General features: G+C 38.8%; 1 protein-coding gene across 2 annotated transcripts in view; it reads left to right on the top strand.

The window, feature by feature from the left end:
- Nucleotides 1-18,322, top strand: part of lama2 (laminin, alpha 2) — a 364,685-nt gene that overhangs the window by 318,397 nt on the left and 27,966 nt on the right. For both annotated transcript variants that reach the window (XM_059981534.1, XM_059981533.1), the window contains exons 46-53: nucleotides 23-156; nucleotides 2,116-2,275; nucleotides 5,150-5,274; nucleotides 10,478-10,640; nucleotides 10,741-10,885; nucleotides 10,972-11,110; nucleotides 17,809-17,929; nucleotides 18,057-18,233. In XM_059981534.1, coding sequence (XP_059837517.1) covers nucleotides 23-156; nucleotides 2,116-2,275; nucleotides 5,150-5,274; nucleotides 10,478-10,640; nucleotides 10,741-10,885; nucleotides 10,972-11,110; nucleotides 17,809-17,929; nucleotides 18,057-18,233 — 1,164 coding nt within the window. The remainder of the gene's footprint in view (nucleotides 1-22; nucleotides 157-2,115; nucleotides 2,276-5,149; nucleotides 5,275-10,477; nucleotides 10,641-10,740; nucleotides 10,886-10,971; nucleotides 11,111-17,808; nucleotides 17,930-18,056; nucleotides 18,234-18,322) is intronic.

Raw genomic sequence — 18,322 nt, forward strand, 5'->3', positions numbered from 1 at the left:
CAATTTTATTGTTATTTAACAGACTGATTTCTTAGCAATTGAGATGCGTAAAGGCAAAGTCAACTTCCTCTGGGATGTGGGATCTGGTGTCGGGCGTGTTGAATATCCAGATTTGATCATTAATGACCAGTATTGGTACAGAATCAAAGCCTCAAGGTAAGTTTCATGCTTCTGACTTGATTGCTATTAACTAAATATCAATAGCTCAAACTATTAAAATAGTTTAAAGAAAAATATTTTTTAAAAATTCCACCCCAAGCATGCATGGCCTCCCATTCTCAGACAAAATACATTAATAAGTTCTGTCTATTAATTATGGTGAGGTTTTCTTATCTTTCATTAAGGTTTAAGTATTTGAGTACTTGGTGTGATGAGATGACTTATGAGGTCTTCTGGACAGGTCACTTCTATGATTCCTCAATGTTAAATTTCCCTTCAAGTTAAATAACTTGGATAGAACACACATATATGTAGATTAATGAGCTTGTTAAGAATAGCAGCAGGATCTCACTTGGTTGGAAAGTGATAGCACGAATGTCCGTGCCTATTTCTGGGTGGAAACAGGATACAAATGGAATCAAAGTCGCAGTGATATACAGATTGTTTTTTTTTTGTTCCTGACAACTTTCCATCCACCAACATTTTTACTGGACCTGTAAGCAGACAGCCAAATTTTCAAATGCTGATAATGTTGGGTGTTCAGCAGTCTAACAGTATTTCATAATGACTGCTGGAAATTACCTTATACCCATCCAATTTCTAATTTGACACTGAACCCATGAACATTACCTCACTACTTTTTTATTTCTGTTTTTGCACTACTTATTTAATTTAACTATTTAATATATGTATATACTTACTGCAATGCACAGTTTCTTTTTCTGTTATATATCACATTGTACTGCTGCCACAAAAATAACAAATTTCATGACATACACTAGTGATATTAAATCTGATTCTGATTCTAATTATAAAGTGATTTAAAGTGTTTACAGTGCAGTGCAGTGACTGAGGTAACAGACAGAGTGGGTGGGGAAGCTAACAAGAATGCTTGATCATATTAACTGCCTGGGATAAGAAGCTTTTACGATGCCATGATGTGTTTGTTTTAATAGCTCTATCGCACCTTGCAGAAGGGAGCCTTTGGAAAAGGCAGTTTACTGGGTGGGTAGTGTTTGCCAACATTTTGTTTCCTGCCCACTTCTTTGTCCTGGACACATGCAAGTCCTGCATTGATGGTAGACTGAAGCCAGTGATCTCTTCTACTGACCTGACAATAACCTAAACAATGGACAATGTAAAAGTTATCAGGTTCTTACTAGAACTAAGATGTTACATCTGTCATGAAAAATTGAGCAAACTAGAATTCTTTTCTCACAGGGGAGAAAAAGGGAAAATGAAGTTTCAGCTGATAAAAATCATTAAGGTTTCATCAGACTTGTATAAGCATGAGAATACATTTTCACTTGCATGGGAGACCACAACGGCAACAAATGTATGAGCATCACGAATGAATCCAATAATGATTTCAGGAGAACTATTTTTACTCAGAAGAAACTTTAAATGAGTTACTCAGAACCCCACATTAGTATTTTTAGCTTATTAGCATAGATAGATTTAAGAGGAGTTAAATATTATAAAGGAGAAATGTAGAGTGTCTCAAATGTGTTCAGTAGAAAGTTGAGGATATTCTTGTGGAACATTGAACTAGATGCCTGTTTCTATTGTTCAGTATTATGTGACAATATAGTTGAACATAATACTATAGTGCCGTTAAATAAGTTAGTCCTTAGTTAGATTAAGGGCTAAGATGGACCTGTTAGACTCTTATTTGGGAACAGTGTATTTGAGGAACTAAAGGAATAACTTGGAATAAGTATAATTTTAAAATATTTAATTTTCTCTCAGTGATTCCTGATTCTAGAATCATTAACTTTCCATCTCCCATTTTCTCACATCCATCTTCGTAAGATGGAAGTAGTATTGAGCAGTCTCCTTTGAACTTCCCTTGCAGTAACGAATTACATTCAAGCAATATTTAATGTTGTTGCAGAATATTTGAACTTCAGCTCCTCCTCAATGTTTAAACAATGACCAATCTCTTTTGTACAAAAGACTTAGAAGAAATGGTACAATTTCCGTACGCGCATTGGATGGCCCAAGAGCAAGCATCATGCCAACGGATTACAGCAGAGTCTCACCTGAAGGCTACACAATACTTGACGTGGATGCAAATGCTTATTTGTTTGTCGGTGGTTTAACAGGAGAAGTAAAGGTACAGCATAGCATTTCTCATGATGTGGCTATTTGATTTACAATGTTAATCCACTCATGATTAATTTGCTAAAATCATCTATTCTGTTTGGAGGATACAGTATTTATTTGCAAAATTAGCATATTAATGCTACATTGATTTAATCACTTCTTGAGCATATCTGTGCACAGTGAGACAACTTTATAGAGCACTTTTCAATATATTAAGACATCTCAAAGCACTTTGGTGTTGATGCAGTACGTTTTGAAATATAATCACTGTTGTAGCAGAAGAAATATTCCAACTGTGTTCTACAACTTCTACGTGGCAAGATTCTCACTATGCCTCTGTTTGCAGGAATAAATACTAAACAGAAAGCAGCGACAGCTTATTTACTAGTAAGTTCTTGTGGAACAGGGAGGGTAGACAGGTCCTCTGTTTAGTGACATTTCCAAATCCCATCATCTCTGCATGTGCATTAGTGTGTTAGCTTGGATTATGGGCTGAAGTCCCTGGAGTGGGTTTAAGTACAACATCTCTGATCCAGAGACGAGAGAGTTCCTCAGTGAGCTCCAACTGATGCATGATATTTCTAAGAATTATTTTTTGTACGGGCCCTTTTATAGTATTACTTGGGGAACTGGTCTATAACATGGATTCATTGCATTGTAGCTTTATATTCATTATTCATAAATGTGATAAAATGCTGATTGAAAGCAATTTCCCATTGAAAAGTAAAACTGGGATACTGAAAGACAACAGTGAAGAAGACCATTTGTCACCTCCTTCTATGCCAGCTCTTGACAGAGCAATCCCAACAATCTCATTTGCCCTTCCTTATTTCCTTGTCATGTTAACTTACAGACTTCTCTGCAAAGAAGTCTGATGAATTCATGGCTATAGGTTTGCACCACCATCAATCACATCACATAGGAAATAAGGGACCTGGAAAAAATACCAACTAAAAATTGTGGAGAATCTTTGTTACAGTTCAATCTAAAATTGGTCTCAAATTTGCAGATGTGAAGCTGTTTCCATCAAGACACTAAATGTGCATTGTGGTGCCCAGGTTTTAAAGCCTGATAATTTAAAATTACTTATTGGAAAAGAAAAGTCTATGAAGCCCACCAAATTCTCCAGTCTCCTTCACAGAGGAAAAGTGAAAACAAATTGCTGGTGCAATGAAACCATCTGTTCAAGTTTTATCTTGGAGGTGCGAGAGATTCTGCAGATGCTGGAAATCTAGGACAAAACATACAAAATGCCGGAGGAACTCAGTAGGTCAGGCAGCATCCGTGGACGGAAATGAATAGTTGATGTTTTAGGTCAAGAGTCTTAATCAAGTGAAGGGTTCAGCCTGAAATATTGACTGTTTGTTTCCCTCCATAGATGCTGCCTGACCTGCTGAGTTTTTCCCACCTTTTTTTAGGTGTTGCTCGGTTATTGTTTCAGTCTTTTTTTTGCGATTTCTGCTTTCGTTTGGTTTTTCAAGTCCTATAGTTCTTCAGAGTGCAAATTTCAACTCAGTTAAAACAATCAAAAAAAAATCTACAGAGAGCTAATTTATGATTTTTAGTGAATATTTTTCCAATCAGGCATTATCTAATGAAATGGTTAAATGGACCAGTCATTTCTTACAGTCATAAGAAAATTCAGAAGTGAAACAGCACGTAAATGAAACCTGTTTATATTAGATTCTGCTAAAGTTCTGGGATATTGATTGAAAGGATGTACGTTGTGAGGGAGTTGGTTGTAACAGACAGGAGACATAGTTTGCTCGTCTAATTTTGGATGGGTCGATAGCATAGTGGTTTTGTAGCCTGAGAAAAATACACACTCAGAACAACAAATATTTTTTCCGGTCTTTTAATCCCTTTATCTGTTTAAAATTTTTTAATGCAGAAAGAGGGTATCAAAATTTTTAAAAAACAAAATGAATAAAAAAAAAACAGTTCGGCTGATACAATCAGCTTAATTTCAGACCACAACCTTGTCTATAAACTGGTCATGTATGCAGTATGAAAATAAAGAAAACAAGATATACAAAATCCATATGGTAGTAGCAATTCTAAAAAAAAGTACAATACAAACAATATTAGAATCCCACCAACCCTCTTAACTCCCAAACACATATAGGCTAAACCCTGAAACGAGTTCTCCTCGCTCACATTACGTGAACAGAGATTAACACGTTAACATTACTCTGTTAAATCCACATTCAATCATGAAACAATAAAGTAAGACAAAAATAAACTTTTACAAAAACTTTTACACTATATTGCCTCGTTGTTAAATTAGTAGAAAGACTAACCTACTAGGCCGATAAGGAACTTTGCACAACCACGCTATCCAGTGCCGCTACCTTACTCGTGAAAATCTTTTCTCACCATATGACTAACACTCAGCGTTCTCTCGAGAACATGGTAAATCTTCTTTCTACTCCACATGTGCATAATGACATCACCATTTTCTCTTAAAGGCACAGGCAGCTATTTCAGCATTACCAGGTTGAATAAGTGCACTTATTAAAAAATGATATTCAATGGTGACCTGGTTACATTGGAATATCATTAATTGTCTTGGCATCTCATGGCATTAGTGGAGCTGCTGTTAGCACTTCATATTCTTCAAATTCTTATAGCCTCCTTCCTCTAACTAATTTAAGCAAGCTCCATGTTAGTGATACCTTAAGAAATTTAGGGCTTTGCAGACATTCTGTATCCTGCTCAGAATAAAACTAAAATAATGATTTTTTTTACACTTCAAACTGCTTAGGTGTTCTGCATGTAGAGAACAGATCAGAATTTCACAGGCCCCTATCGATGTGTTTCTATTTAGGATCAGCTGTTGTAATTAAGTACTGTGATTTTAATTGCTCTCCTTAAATCATTCAAGAAATCAGATGTAGTCAAAACAACAACATTCTCTGGATGTATGGGTGAAACTTCGCTGGATGGTAAGCCAATTGGATTGTGGAATTACAGAGAGAGACAGGGAGAGTGCAAAGGCTGTGTTGTAAGGTACGTATGTTTTCCCAAGTATAGATTCCACGATCATTGCAACTGTCACTCTATTTTGTTGTTCATTTTGAAAACAGGAGGATGAAAATGGAATAGTTTCTGGCCTGGTAAGAAAAGTTACCCACAAAAAGAAAACTTAAGGTTGAATCATATTTTTTCAACAATTAGCTTGTTTCGGATGCCGAAACGCTTTAAAGAGTGCAGTTTTTACCAAATTGTGTTTCTGCTCTAAAGAAGTGATTCCACTCTTCCTATTTCCCACCACTGTGGTTTGATGCCCATTGCTGTCTGTAAGGAGTTTGTATGTTCTCCCAGTGACTACGTGGGTTTTCTCTGGGTGCTCCAGTTTCCTCCCCCAGTCCAAAGATGGGGTCAGTGAGTTGTGGGCATGCTGCCATGTTGGTGCCAGAAGTGAGGTGGCACTTGTGGGCTACCTAGCACAGTCCACGTTGATTTGATTTGATGCAAACAACACATTTCACTGTATGTTTCAATGTACAAGTGACAAGCAAAGCTAATTTTTAATCAACAGAGGAGCAGGATCGGTTTTGAACAGAACCATATTATATTGAGTTTTCAAACTCTGCAATAAAGACACTATTTACCCATCATTTACGTACGGGTTCTGTGAAGCTGCTTTACAATTACTACCATTCCCCTGCTCTCTCAATTGTTTCTTGCCCCATTTCTTTTTAAGAAGTTATTATTGTTTTGAAGAACACCTCTCACAATGCTCTGACCACATCAACAGTGATGTCATCAGGCGTTTCAACATTGGACACCCTCTCCCGGGTGACAAGCCGTGGCCGATCAGGTTATGACTTGTGTTCAGGTAGTATGTGCTGCAGATCCCCCTGGACTTGCTCTCTTCATCCAGAGCCATCTTGAAACTACTTCTGACACTTTTTTAAGCAATTCCCAAAAGCTCGTAACACAGTGTGAGTAAACATTTGTACTGGTCAGCTTTCTATTTTTCCCAATTGTTTTAAATTTGTGATCAGCTAAATTATGGAAAAATGCCTAAGGTAGAATTGGATTAAAAGTTCTTAATTGGGCGGGTGTTTCCACGTGTGGGGGGAGGGGAACGTTAAGTTTAATTTTACTAAGCTACAATATGGTTTAGCAATAGTGGATGCTAAGTGGAATGGGAGCTATTCAAACTAAAGAATTAGAGAAATATATATCCACTAAGCAAAAGGGTAGCTGTCAAAAATCTAGCGTCCTGTGGATATTCTGAGGAACGAATATGAGAATTATGTTAATTAAGAAGGCTTATGTTGAGAGAAACTTAGTAGGGGCAGGAGTGAAATTAACAAGGAAGTTGAGGCTCGTTGTCAAATCAAGAAAAACACGAGGTGTTGTGAATGCGTAACTGGTGTATAGGCAGCACCCAGGTTACGATGGCTTCTCATTGTTTGTAACCCGAGCTGTTGGTAAGTCAGAAATTAACAAAGCTCTGCGACGCTGAGATGGAAGGGCAGCCACCATCTGGCCTCACTGAATCGGTGAGTGAGTGAGTGATTGATTCTGCTCGGCATTCTCAGTTTGACCCAGCCCTCGATTGTTGCGGGGCTGGGGCTGTGGCCGTTGCGGGGCTGGGGGGTGTGGCCGTTGCGGGGCTGGGGGGTGTGGCCATCAGGGAATGAAGGCACGTGGAATTAAATATGCATCAGACTCAGTTGTTTTGTGGCAGCTATAGAGTGCAAAGCATAAGATTTACTATAATTTGCAAGAAGAAATAAAGTGGACAGTGCAAAAGAGGATTAGCGAGGCAGTGTTCATGGGTTCATGGACTGTTCAAAAATCGGATGAATGCAAGAAGCTGTTCCTCAAACGTTGGGCGTGGATCTTCAGTCTCTGGTACCTCCTCCCTGGTGGAATAGAGTCATAGAAAAGTACAGCACAGAAAACATGTCCTTTGGCCCATCTAGTCCATGCTGAAACCATTTATGCTTCCTACCCCCATCAAGCTGTACTGGGACCATAGCCCTCCATACCCTTACATGTACCTATCCAAACTTCACCTCAGTGCTCAAATCAAGCTCGCATGCACTTCTCATGATGAAAGTTCATTCCACATGACCCTCTGAGTGAAGAAGTTTCCCCTCATGTTCCCCTTAAACTTTTCACCATTCATTCTTAGCCCATGACCCCTGGTTGTATTCCCACCCAACCTCAATGGAAAAAGCCTGCTTTCATTTACCCTATATATACTCCTCATAATTCTGTATCCCTCTATCAAATCTCCCCTCAATCTTCTACTTTCTAAAGAATGAAACCTTAACTCATTCAGTCTTTCCTTATATTTCAGATTGTCCAGACCTGGCAACATCTTTCTAAGTTTTCTTTCAACCTTATTCACACCTTTCCTGTAGGTGGGTGACCAAAACTGCACACAATATTCCAAATTAGGCCTCTTATACAACTTCAACCCAGCATCCCATCTCCTGTGCTCAGTACTGTGATTTATGAAAGCCAACTTACCAAAAGCTTTCTTTATGAGATCTATCTACCTGTGACACCACTTTCAAAGAATTACGGATCTGAATTCACAGAGCTCTTTGTTCTACCACAAAATACAACACTTTGCACTTGTCTGCATTAAATTCCATCTGCCACTCTTCAGCCCATTTTTCCTGTTGACCCAGATCCCTCTGCATGCCCTGATGGCCTTCTTCACTGTCCTCTGCATGATTAAAAAGAGGGCATGTCTTAGGCACTGCCACTTAAAGATATCTTCAGCAAACCATCTGCAGCCATTTTTGATCCAGGCCATTGGAGTCTCCATGCCAAGCAGTGATGTAGCCAGTCAGAATGCTCTCCACAGTACATCTATAAGGAGTCTGTACATCCTTCCTGTGGTTTTCTCCAGATGCTCCACTTTCCTCCCGCAGTCCAAAGAAGTACTAGTTAGTAAGTTAATTGGTCATTGCAAATTGTCCCGTGATTAGGCTAGGGTTAAATTGGGGGTGGGGGGAGTTGCTGGGTGGTGCGACTCAAAGGGCTGGAAGGTCCTATTCTGTGCTGTATCTCAATAAATAAGTCTTAGAAATTTTCTAGATTTTTGTTGACATACCAAATTGCCTCAAACTTCAAATGAAGTATAATGGCTGTCACACCTTTGTCATGATTACATCAGTGTGTTGGGCCCTGATCTTCAGAGACATTGGTGCCCAGGAAATCCACTCACCCTTTCCGCTGTTGATTCGTCAATAAGGACGGGTGTGTGTGCTCCCGTCTTTCCCTCCCTAAAGTCCACAGTCAGTTGGTTATTGTTGTTACACCAGTCAACCAGCTGATCTGTCTCCCTGCTGTATGCCTCCACTTCATCATCTGAAATTCTGCCAACAAGAGTGGTGTCATTGGTGAATTTATAGATGGCATTTGACTCGTGCCTAGCCACATAGCCAGGAGCGTAGAGAGAGTAGAGCAGTGAGCTAAGCACAGATCTTTGAGGTGCGCCAGTGTTGATCGCCAGCGAGGAGGTTGAAGGAATCTGGTTTGAGTTGCAGAGGGAAGTACAGAGGCTCATTTTCACCTGGATGAAAACGTCTGCACCCTTACAAAAGCCAGGAAATCATACCTGTCCATCATGATGGTCTCCTAAGTGCACCATTGTGTGTATGGGGTGTCTATCAGACAGGCATTTTAACCAGGGCTGGACTTGTAACAAAGCAATAGCAAAGTTATTATGTGGAAAAATGATCACTGCTCTGTGTAGGAAGAAAATATGAAGTCAGTTCTAAATGATTATTTCACACCTGTCATCATAAAATTGGTGTAAGTAATGATATTTATCTATAAATGCATTGAAGAAAGATGTGGAAGATTCGCTTGTTAAAAAAGAACAGAAGTATAAATGATATTATATTAAACTAGATAAATGGAAAGACTTGAGAGATTGTTTCAGTCAATATGGTATGTCTAACTAATAATTGAATCTTTTGGAGTGATATCTAGGAAGGCTGATAAAAATAGCTTGTCCAGAGACTCTTTTGGTAAGGTGCTTGTCATGATCCCATTAACGAGTGTAAGACAATGAGTGGTGGGGCGGGTGGCATGACTCAGATATTTCTGAGAAAACCAAAAAAGTGATTGAGAACAAACAATGGGATTTTGAAATCGAATTTTTGAGGACTGGCTGCAATATAATTTAGTAAGAAGTAGAAACAGGAGATTCAGCAGCTGCTGGAAATCTTGAGCAACACAGAGAAAATTTTAGTTCAACTTAGGGAGTCAGGAGGCATCTATCAAGGGGAATAACCCATTGAGACATTTTGCTGAGAGACCCTTCATCAGGAACAAAAAAATAGAAAGAAGTAGAGCGTGGTGTGGAATTTGCTAAATTCTGGATGAGCTCAGTCCTATGGCTGGTGCAGAACGAGGTGCCGTGTCCAGAAGTTTATCTGAAGATTCAAGTCAGGAAGTGACATGTGCACAACGGAGAAGGTCCAGTATGTGTGTAAGATGTGATAACGTTACATAATTGGAAATAAACACTTACTGTGATGTGGACACCAGAATGGTTAGAAATGTAACTTGGAATCTGATACTTAAAATCCCTAACATTCGGATTAAATAACAAATGGTAATGGAAAAAAATGTTAGGAAACAGAGGAAGCTATGCCATAACATAATGGAAACACCTGTTGTGTCAGTCAAAAATGATATCCTCTCCTCCTACCACATTCTTACTCTTATTTTTCCCCTTTCTTGGCAGTCCTGAAGAAGGATCTCGTCCCAAAATGTTGACTGTTTATTCTTTTCCATGTCTCTAGCCTGACCTGCTGAGTTCCTCCAACATTTAGTGTATGTTGCGATGAGAATGGTGGTGCTGAGAGACACCAGCTGTAATATTTTCAAAAGGACTTTTTAACATTGTTGAAGAGCAGGAAGCCAGAAAAAAAGATCTTGGTGGATTCAGGTGAAAAGAGAAACATTGCTGGAAATGCAATGTCAATAATTGAGTTGTCAAAAGGTGAGGACAATCTCACTGAATTGGACAACAGAGAACAGACACTAGAAGAGGAACAAGAGGAGCTGACCTTGTAGGGACGACTTAAAAATTGCTGTGCTAAGTTCAGCAATAATAATTTTAAGCTATTTTAGGTCTTTTGGAAACTCCTAGGGATAATCTGTTCTGGTTTAATTAAGCGATGTTAACAGTTCCAAGTGTTATTAATAACTTGTCCTCTTCTTCTAGCCCACAATCCACTGAAACTGAAGGGACAGTGCAGTTTGATGGAGAAGGTTATGCAGGTGTTAGTCGACCAACTCGATGGAACCCAAATGTGTCAGCAATTACTTTCAAATTTAAAACGTTTTCTTCAGATGCACTTCTCATGTATCTTGCCACAAAAGATCTGGTAAATGTCATGTTGAATACATTCAAAACAAATCTTCCTCACTTCACATGACTGAGCAGAGTTCTATTCATTATTTTTAAATGTTCGTTCACTTTGATAGCGAGATTTCATGAGTGTTGAACTGACTAACGGGCGAATAAAGGTCAGCTATGACCTGGGCTCAGGTACAGCTAATGTCACCAGTACAGAACGTCACAATGATGGAAAATGGAAATCCTTCACATTATCAAGAATTCTGAAACAAGGTATTCTTTTTTGCAGTAATATTATTAATTTATGAATGAACATTGAGTGGGTTGTATTATTAATCAAATATTTCCCATTTTGGCAGCAAATATTTCCATACATGATGTAATAGCAAATAAAGAAGAACACCTACACATGAACTCTCCTGGAACCAACTTTGGTCTCAATCTGAAAAATAATGACAAGATATATTTTGGTGGCCTGCCTATAATACAAAATTTAAGGTACAAGTTTCTGCAGTAATACAGTTTTAGTAAATTCATTTGCAGCTCCTTATGAACTATAGTTTAAATGTATTTTAATTCACACCTTCTGAGATCTGATTCCAGCACACATCACAAAATACCTATAACTAAAACAGAATAAAAGTCAGTAAGGTGATAACAAAAGCAAATCAACAATAAGGTTTTATTTCAGGATGTCTAGAGTTAAAAGGCGGATAAATGTGCTAAACTCTATATTGAATTTTGGTATATGTTACAATGGCATCGTGGGCACTGTTTATGGTATTAAAAGGATATTGAGGCACCATAAAAGAAAAATACATTGATAAGGATGAAATTAGAAGACTGAAATAAGGAAAATCAAAGAATGCATAATCTGCTACTAGTGATCAGTTTATTTAAACACTGGTTTTGGACATACGGAAAGCTAGATATGCACAGAAGGGGAAGAGAAATAAAGGGCTCTGTTCATTGTTATTGGTGGAAGAAAGGGAGGAGGTCAAGTGGACTATTAAAAATAAACACAGGCTATTTCGGCAAACAGGTCTGCCACTTCGGTGTGTGTCTGTATAGTTCTATTTGTAAATAAATGAATTTGCTCTCTGAGCAATCTGATGGTTTTGTGATGAAGTTGGTAATCTAAAGATTACCTTGCAAAATCCGGTGGTGGTCTGGGTGTGGGTGAATCAGGAGAATAACAATGTGAAGGATGTACATAACAATGAGGTACAGAGAAAGGGTTTAATAGGCTCTGCCTTTTCATTCTCACACTTGGAATTTGGTTGCCAGAACCTCAAGGGCAATCCGGCTGGATTCTGAGGTGGGCCCAGGGAGTGCCAATAACAGAGATGAACAGGAGAAAATTTTTCCAGGCTCTCAGTGTCCATTCACCTCTGAACATTTACTCAATGAAGGTGGGGAATGGGCAGATAGATAGAGATAAACCAATCTCTGTGTCTGAAGGTAATCCAGGTAGATGCACTGTGTTGGTGTGCAATTTATACAAATGCTGACATATTGTTGTGAATGTGGACTCTCATTCGTCAGTAGTATACATCTGTAATTCCCACAATTTCGGCCTGTGCTATGTTTGGTAGCTGTGAACTTGGATATTCCAGCACTCACTTCCCTCTAATGAAGCTCCCCACGGGCTTGTGAAATCACATCAATTAATATAATATCCAGTGCTTAGACCAGAAAACTCTGAAAACAGCGAGAGACCACATTAGTATAAGAGAGAAAAGCAGATTTTGTTTTCAGAAAATAACCTTCTCAGAATTCTACTCTGCAGTTTCTATAGACAACATAGGCACAAATTATGGAAAATGCACACCCAGACTTATGAGTGAGACAGCAAGTGAAGATCCTTATCAGGAGTTCATAAAGGTATGCTAGCAAATCTCTGCAAGACACCGAGATTGGGGGTGTAGAGGACAGTGAAGAAGAGAGCTTGCAGCAGGATCTGGACCTGCTTGACAAATGGCAGATGGAATTTAATGCAGACAAGTGTGAGGTGATGCAATTCGGTAGGAACAACCAGGGTAAGTCTTACACAGTGAACAATAGGGCACTGAAGAGTGCTGGAGAAGAAAGGGATCTATATGCAGGTCTATAATTCATTGAGAGTGGTGACACAGGTAGATAAGGTCATAAAGAAAACTTTGGCTCATTGCCCTTCATTAATCAAAGTACTGACTACAAGAGATGGATGTTATGCTGGTTGTATAAGATGTTGGTGAGGCCTAATTTGGAGTATTATGTGCAGTTTCAGTCACCTACCTACAGGAAAGATGTAAATAAGGTTGAGAGAGTATAGAGAAAACTTATAAGAATGTTGTTGGGAGTGGAGGACCTGAGTAGAAGGAAAGGTTGAATAGGCTAGGACTTTATTCCTTGGCGCATCGAAGATTAAGGGGAGATTTGGCAGAGGCATACAAAATTATGAGGGTTTAGATAGGATAAGTGTAAGCAAGTTTTTCCCGTGAGGTTGGGTGAGACTACAACTAGAGGTCATAGTTTAAAGATGAAAGGTTTAAGGGGAATATGCAAGCTTCATTTCAACTTTTAAGAGAAGTTTAGATAGGTACATGCATGATAGGGATATGGAGGGCTACGGTCCCAGTGCAGATCTTTGGGAGTAAGCAGTTCAATTGGTTTGGCTCGGACTAGATGGGATGAAGGGCCAGTTTCTGTGCTGTACTTTTCCATGACTCTATATACAAAGTGCACACAAACACAATATTCCTACATTGATTATACTAGTACACAGTCTGCTCTGCCATTCAGTAAGATCACAGTTAATCTTTAATATCTTTATAATTTTTCTCAATCCAGTAAATATCTAAAGATCTACCAATCACAGATCCCATGTCACTGTCTGGAATTTATCATAATTTTTTGTGTTTATTGCCAATTTTTTAGCATTGACAGCATTTGGCTCTTTCCACTATAAGTGGCAATAGCACGTAAGCTTCCTCCAGAGAGTAAATCTCCAAAGAGTTTTGCTAAAACGAACTCCCAGAATTATGTCTGCAACTCTCATCTCTATAGAAAAATTACACTGACAAGATCTGTGGGATTCTGTGTACAGAGCAGTGGTAGTGCCTGTGTATGATAAGGTGCTACAGAGAAAGTAAGTTTTTTCAAAGATATAAATACCCTGATACTATTGCTTTGTATAAAAGATTTAGTTCTGTGCTCTGTTGTGCCTGGGACACCTATAATGAATCTTTGAAACAATAGTAATTTTGCCTTTGTTTATGCGGTATGTTAAGGGAGGATTTTGTCATCTCTGTGAAAACTCTATAATTTCAAAAGTTAGCTGAGAGCACATAGTAAACTCAAAGGATATTAATTGAATTAGAAATTATTTTCGTCAGTTTAATTATGAATAATTCTGTGTATGATGGTAATTCAGGTAGATGCATTGTATAGTGGAATGTGTAACTGGTAGATCTTCAGATATTTGCAGAATGGAGCAAAACTGTAGGCATTAAAGGTAAACTGTGATCTTACTGAATGGCAGAGCAAACTGTGAACTAGGATAATGCACGTAGGATCATTTGTAGGGTGACTTCAGTGCAGCTGGAATGTTCCAAGATGCTCCAGAGGAACATGCTGAACCAGATAATGAATGCCAAATAACAAGAGGGCAAATGAGCAAATTGTTGATCAGTGAATTAGACTTAAAGTAGTGGCTTCATGGAAAAAGAGACGGATAAAACAGCTAGGATTAGGGAGATAGTTCCAGAACGTAGGTTCTTAGCGGCCGAAAATCTAAACATGAACAATAGAGCACTTGCATTAGCATGCAGACAGAATTAAAGTGGAGCAACACACACAAAATGCTGGAGGAACTCAGCAGGCCAGGCAGCGTCTATGGACAAAAGTACAGTTGACGTTTCAGGTGGAGAGTTGAAGTGGAGATATTGCAGAGTATTATTTGGCAGGAGCAGGTGGGGCATTGGAGAATTTTCAAAATGAGAATGAAGATTTTAAAACAGTTGATGCTTACCTGAGAGCCTGCATCAGCCAATAAAAACACTGTTGATGAATGAATAGGACTTAGTGAGAGTCCTAAAGGTTTTGGATTACTTTAGGTTTTTGAGGAGTAGGCTAGTAAGTTAGGAAGGAATCTACTGGAAATTGCAAAGCCTTGAGGTATTGTTGAGAGTTTGGCCTCTTAGAACTTCGAAGATGAACACAGGACACCAAGATGTGGATCAGTTTCTGAGAACTGCAGGTTGATAGGTGGAGTCAGCAACAAGGGAATGAAGTATGTGAAGTGGATCTAAAAAGATGGTGTCAGTCATCCCATTATTTAACTGGAGGAAATATCTGATCACTCGATACTGGCTAATAGTGAGCGTAGAGATAATGGAGGTATCAAGAGAGGTGCTGATGTTATGAAGCTGGGTTAAGAAGGATGATAAAAAACAACATACTGATGAAAAAGAATGAAGATTACTTTTACACTAAGAACAAAAATCATCCTTGTTTCCCAAAGTACTATAATTGAGTAAGGCTATTGTAATGTTATAAGTATGATCAATATAGTATATTAACATCATCATTTTATTTTCCTTTTGTATTTATTTTATCCAGCATGAAGGCCAGGTAAACTGTGTTTCAATGCATGATATTTTTTAAAGTACATATGTTAATGTTGACATTTACGTCACTTAAATCCTTTGCAGTTTACTCCTCTATACATCTATCCAATCTGTGAAGCTGTGCTTCATCCCTTTATGCCATAGCTGCAGGCTTTATGGCTGCTTGCCAATCAAACTGCTTCCTGCTGTATTGCTTGGGCAAACCGTGTACATCAAATGTTGTGATGCGCAGAATGCTTGTGCAAAACAGCGATGACACTGTATCTAAACGGCGCGCTGCTACTCAGCTGGGAAGTTCTGTTGCTAAAAATCAATCCGATAAGAATGTATTATAGATATTTACCTAGCACGTGTATGACTCCTACCTTTACTTTGTAAGCTATGTGCCAGAGTGAAGATCTGATGTAGGTGTAAACTGCAACATCCGTGCCAGCGTAGGGCTCCATAGGAATTGGCTGGTTTGCTGATGTCATGTGGAATACCTGAACTGGACTGTTATGCTGAACTCATGCTTAATGACATGGAAGATTTTCTGAGTTTTCGACAAGCCAGTAATGCCATTCGGAGTGCTGATCGCTCTGTTCATGTGTCACAGAGACTTGTAGAGTTTCCTTATAGAGCCTGGAGCTATGAGAAGAGTCTACGTTGATGAAATGCACTTTACGTGGTAAAATCTGTGAAGGCTTGTCAAAGGACAGAATTGTGCATAATGCCCTTTATTATGCAAAATTGGAGACGGCATGGTAGCATACTGGTTAATGTAATCCATTCAAGCGCCAGCAACATGGGTTCAATTCTGCCGCTGTCTGTAAGGAGTTTCCGTGTTCTCCCCAAGATCTTGTGGGTTTCTTCCAGTTGCTCCAGTTTCCTCCCACATTCCAAGGACGTATGGATTAGTAGGTTAATTGTCTCATGGCTGTGATTAGGTGGTGCAGGCTAATTGAACCAGAAGGGCCCGTAACCAGATCACGCTAAAGACTTTAGAGGTACCTCTAAACCTAAATCTAAATGCTGATAGAGAAGAGACAGAGACATTTAGGGAGTAAATCTGAAAAGCACAGAACCAAGACAAGTACCTGTGATATAGCACTCATGCTTCCCCAGGCCCACAAAAGAAAGAAGTAGAAACAACTCCTGGCCCTTTCTTCTGAGCAACCCGCTAGCACCATCCAGAGAGTTCTACGCGAAATAACCACATAACAACCACAGCACGGCAACAGGCCATCTCGGCCCTCCTAGTCCGTGCCGAACTCTTAATCTCACCTAGTCCCACCTACCCGCACTCAGCCCATAACCCTCCACTCCTTTCCTGTCCATATACCTATCAAAGGTATATTATGCCATATAGGATAATAAACTTTTGGGTGAGAAGTTCAACATCCATCTCTAGATGTATCTTATCACTCAGAACTCCTCCAGAAGTGGCATAGATACTATCCTAATCAACACTTCCTACAAATAGATATCAAAGCTGATTATCTAGATTCTTAGCCATTTTATGCCATGGACCCCTTTGGCAGTCCACTGAACCCTTCTCAGAATAATGCACTTAAATGCATATGATAAAATACCTAAGATTACAAAAGAAACCAATTACATTGAAAAACGGTGATCAAAATATTTTAAAAAAGCAAATTTGTGGTATGGTAATATATATGCTTCTTTATTAATGCATTAAATAACAAGACTATACATTTAAAATATAGGCAAGTTAAAATTAAATGTTACTCTTTCAAGACTTATCAGTGTGAAGGATTTTATAACTTGAATAAGAACATTAAACTGTGGGCTGGTCTTTGACAAAGCAGCAAGCATGTCATGCTGGACATCCAATTGATTTTAATTTTTTTTTTGTTTTAATGGTTACAATAATATGATATGAAAGCATCTGTGATTTCTATTGGTGACAAAGTCACGGGTCCTGCAAATACTACTACTGTGGTATGTTGCCTACATTCATAGTCCAGCAGCTGCCTGTAAGGAGTTTGTATGTTTTCCCCCTGACCACAGGGGTTTCCTCCAGGTGTTCTGGTTTCCTCCGTAGTTCAAGGAAGTACCAGATGGTAGGTTAATTGGTCACTGGTAAATTGTCCCATGATTAGGCGAGGATTAAATCTGTGGATTGCTGAGCAGCAGGGCCTGTTCTGCTCTGTATCTCAATAAATAAGTAAAATAAAAGTAAATATTTGAAGGAAATGCGAAGTTTCAGTAGGAGGTTAGTAAAAATGAAGATGTAAATATTTTCCCATCCATGTTCATGGACCTTTTGGAATCTATCCGCAGATCCCCGGTTAAGAATCCCTGATCTAGATGGTATCACTTAGCTAGTTGTGGGAGCCTACTCTGCACAAGTTGGCTACCTCATTTCCTTTGTTACAACACTTCATCAATGACTATAAATCACTTTGGCCTGACCTAAAGAGCCAAATGATACTACTTTGACAAGAAATATCTGTTGAATTTTTAGAATTGTTTCCTGTTACCATATGTTGCTACTTTATCCCTTCAATGACTTTATTATGTCTATAAGTCGATCAAGCACTGGGGAAAAGAACTGTAGTAACAAAATGTTCTTACCTATTACAGGCCTGAAGTCAATGTGAAGAAATATAGTGGGTGTCTCCGAGATATAGAGATCTCACAGTCACCATACAATTTATTAAGTGGCGCAGATTACCTGGGCTTGGCAAAAGGCTGCACATTAGAGGTTAGTTATGTAAAATGTGCAATATTGTATTTTTGTGTTATTTTGTTTGTTTTCAAGTACTTGGTTTGTAGCTCTGTGATGACCCGGAACTGTGAGTGACTTTCAGTTGTACTCTCTTTTTGGACAGAACATCTACACTGTGAGCTTCCATAAGCCTGGATTTGTCGAGCTTCAGCCACACTCACTGAATGTTTCCACTGAAATATCGCTGTCCTTCAGCACGAAAAATGAGACTGGAATGATACTTTATGGAAGTGGAAAGGCTTCAGCTCAGTTTGGGAGAAAACGCCGCCAAACAGGACAGGTTTTGCAAACACTTTTCTCTTGTTTGTTGCAACATTTAATCATCCGTAAGATTTTTTGTTGATACTAAATCATCCCTGAAATCATTAC

The sequence above is a fragment of the Hypanus sabinus genome, chromosome 10 (assembly GCF_030144855.1).
Source record: "Hypanus sabinus isolate sHypSab1 chromosome 10, sHypSab1.hap1, whole genome shotgun sequence".
In the NCBI taxonomy this organism is placed as follows: domain Eukaryota; kingdom Metazoa; phylum Chordata; class Chondrichthyes; order Myliobatiformes; family Dasyatidae; genus Hypanus; species Hypanus sabinus.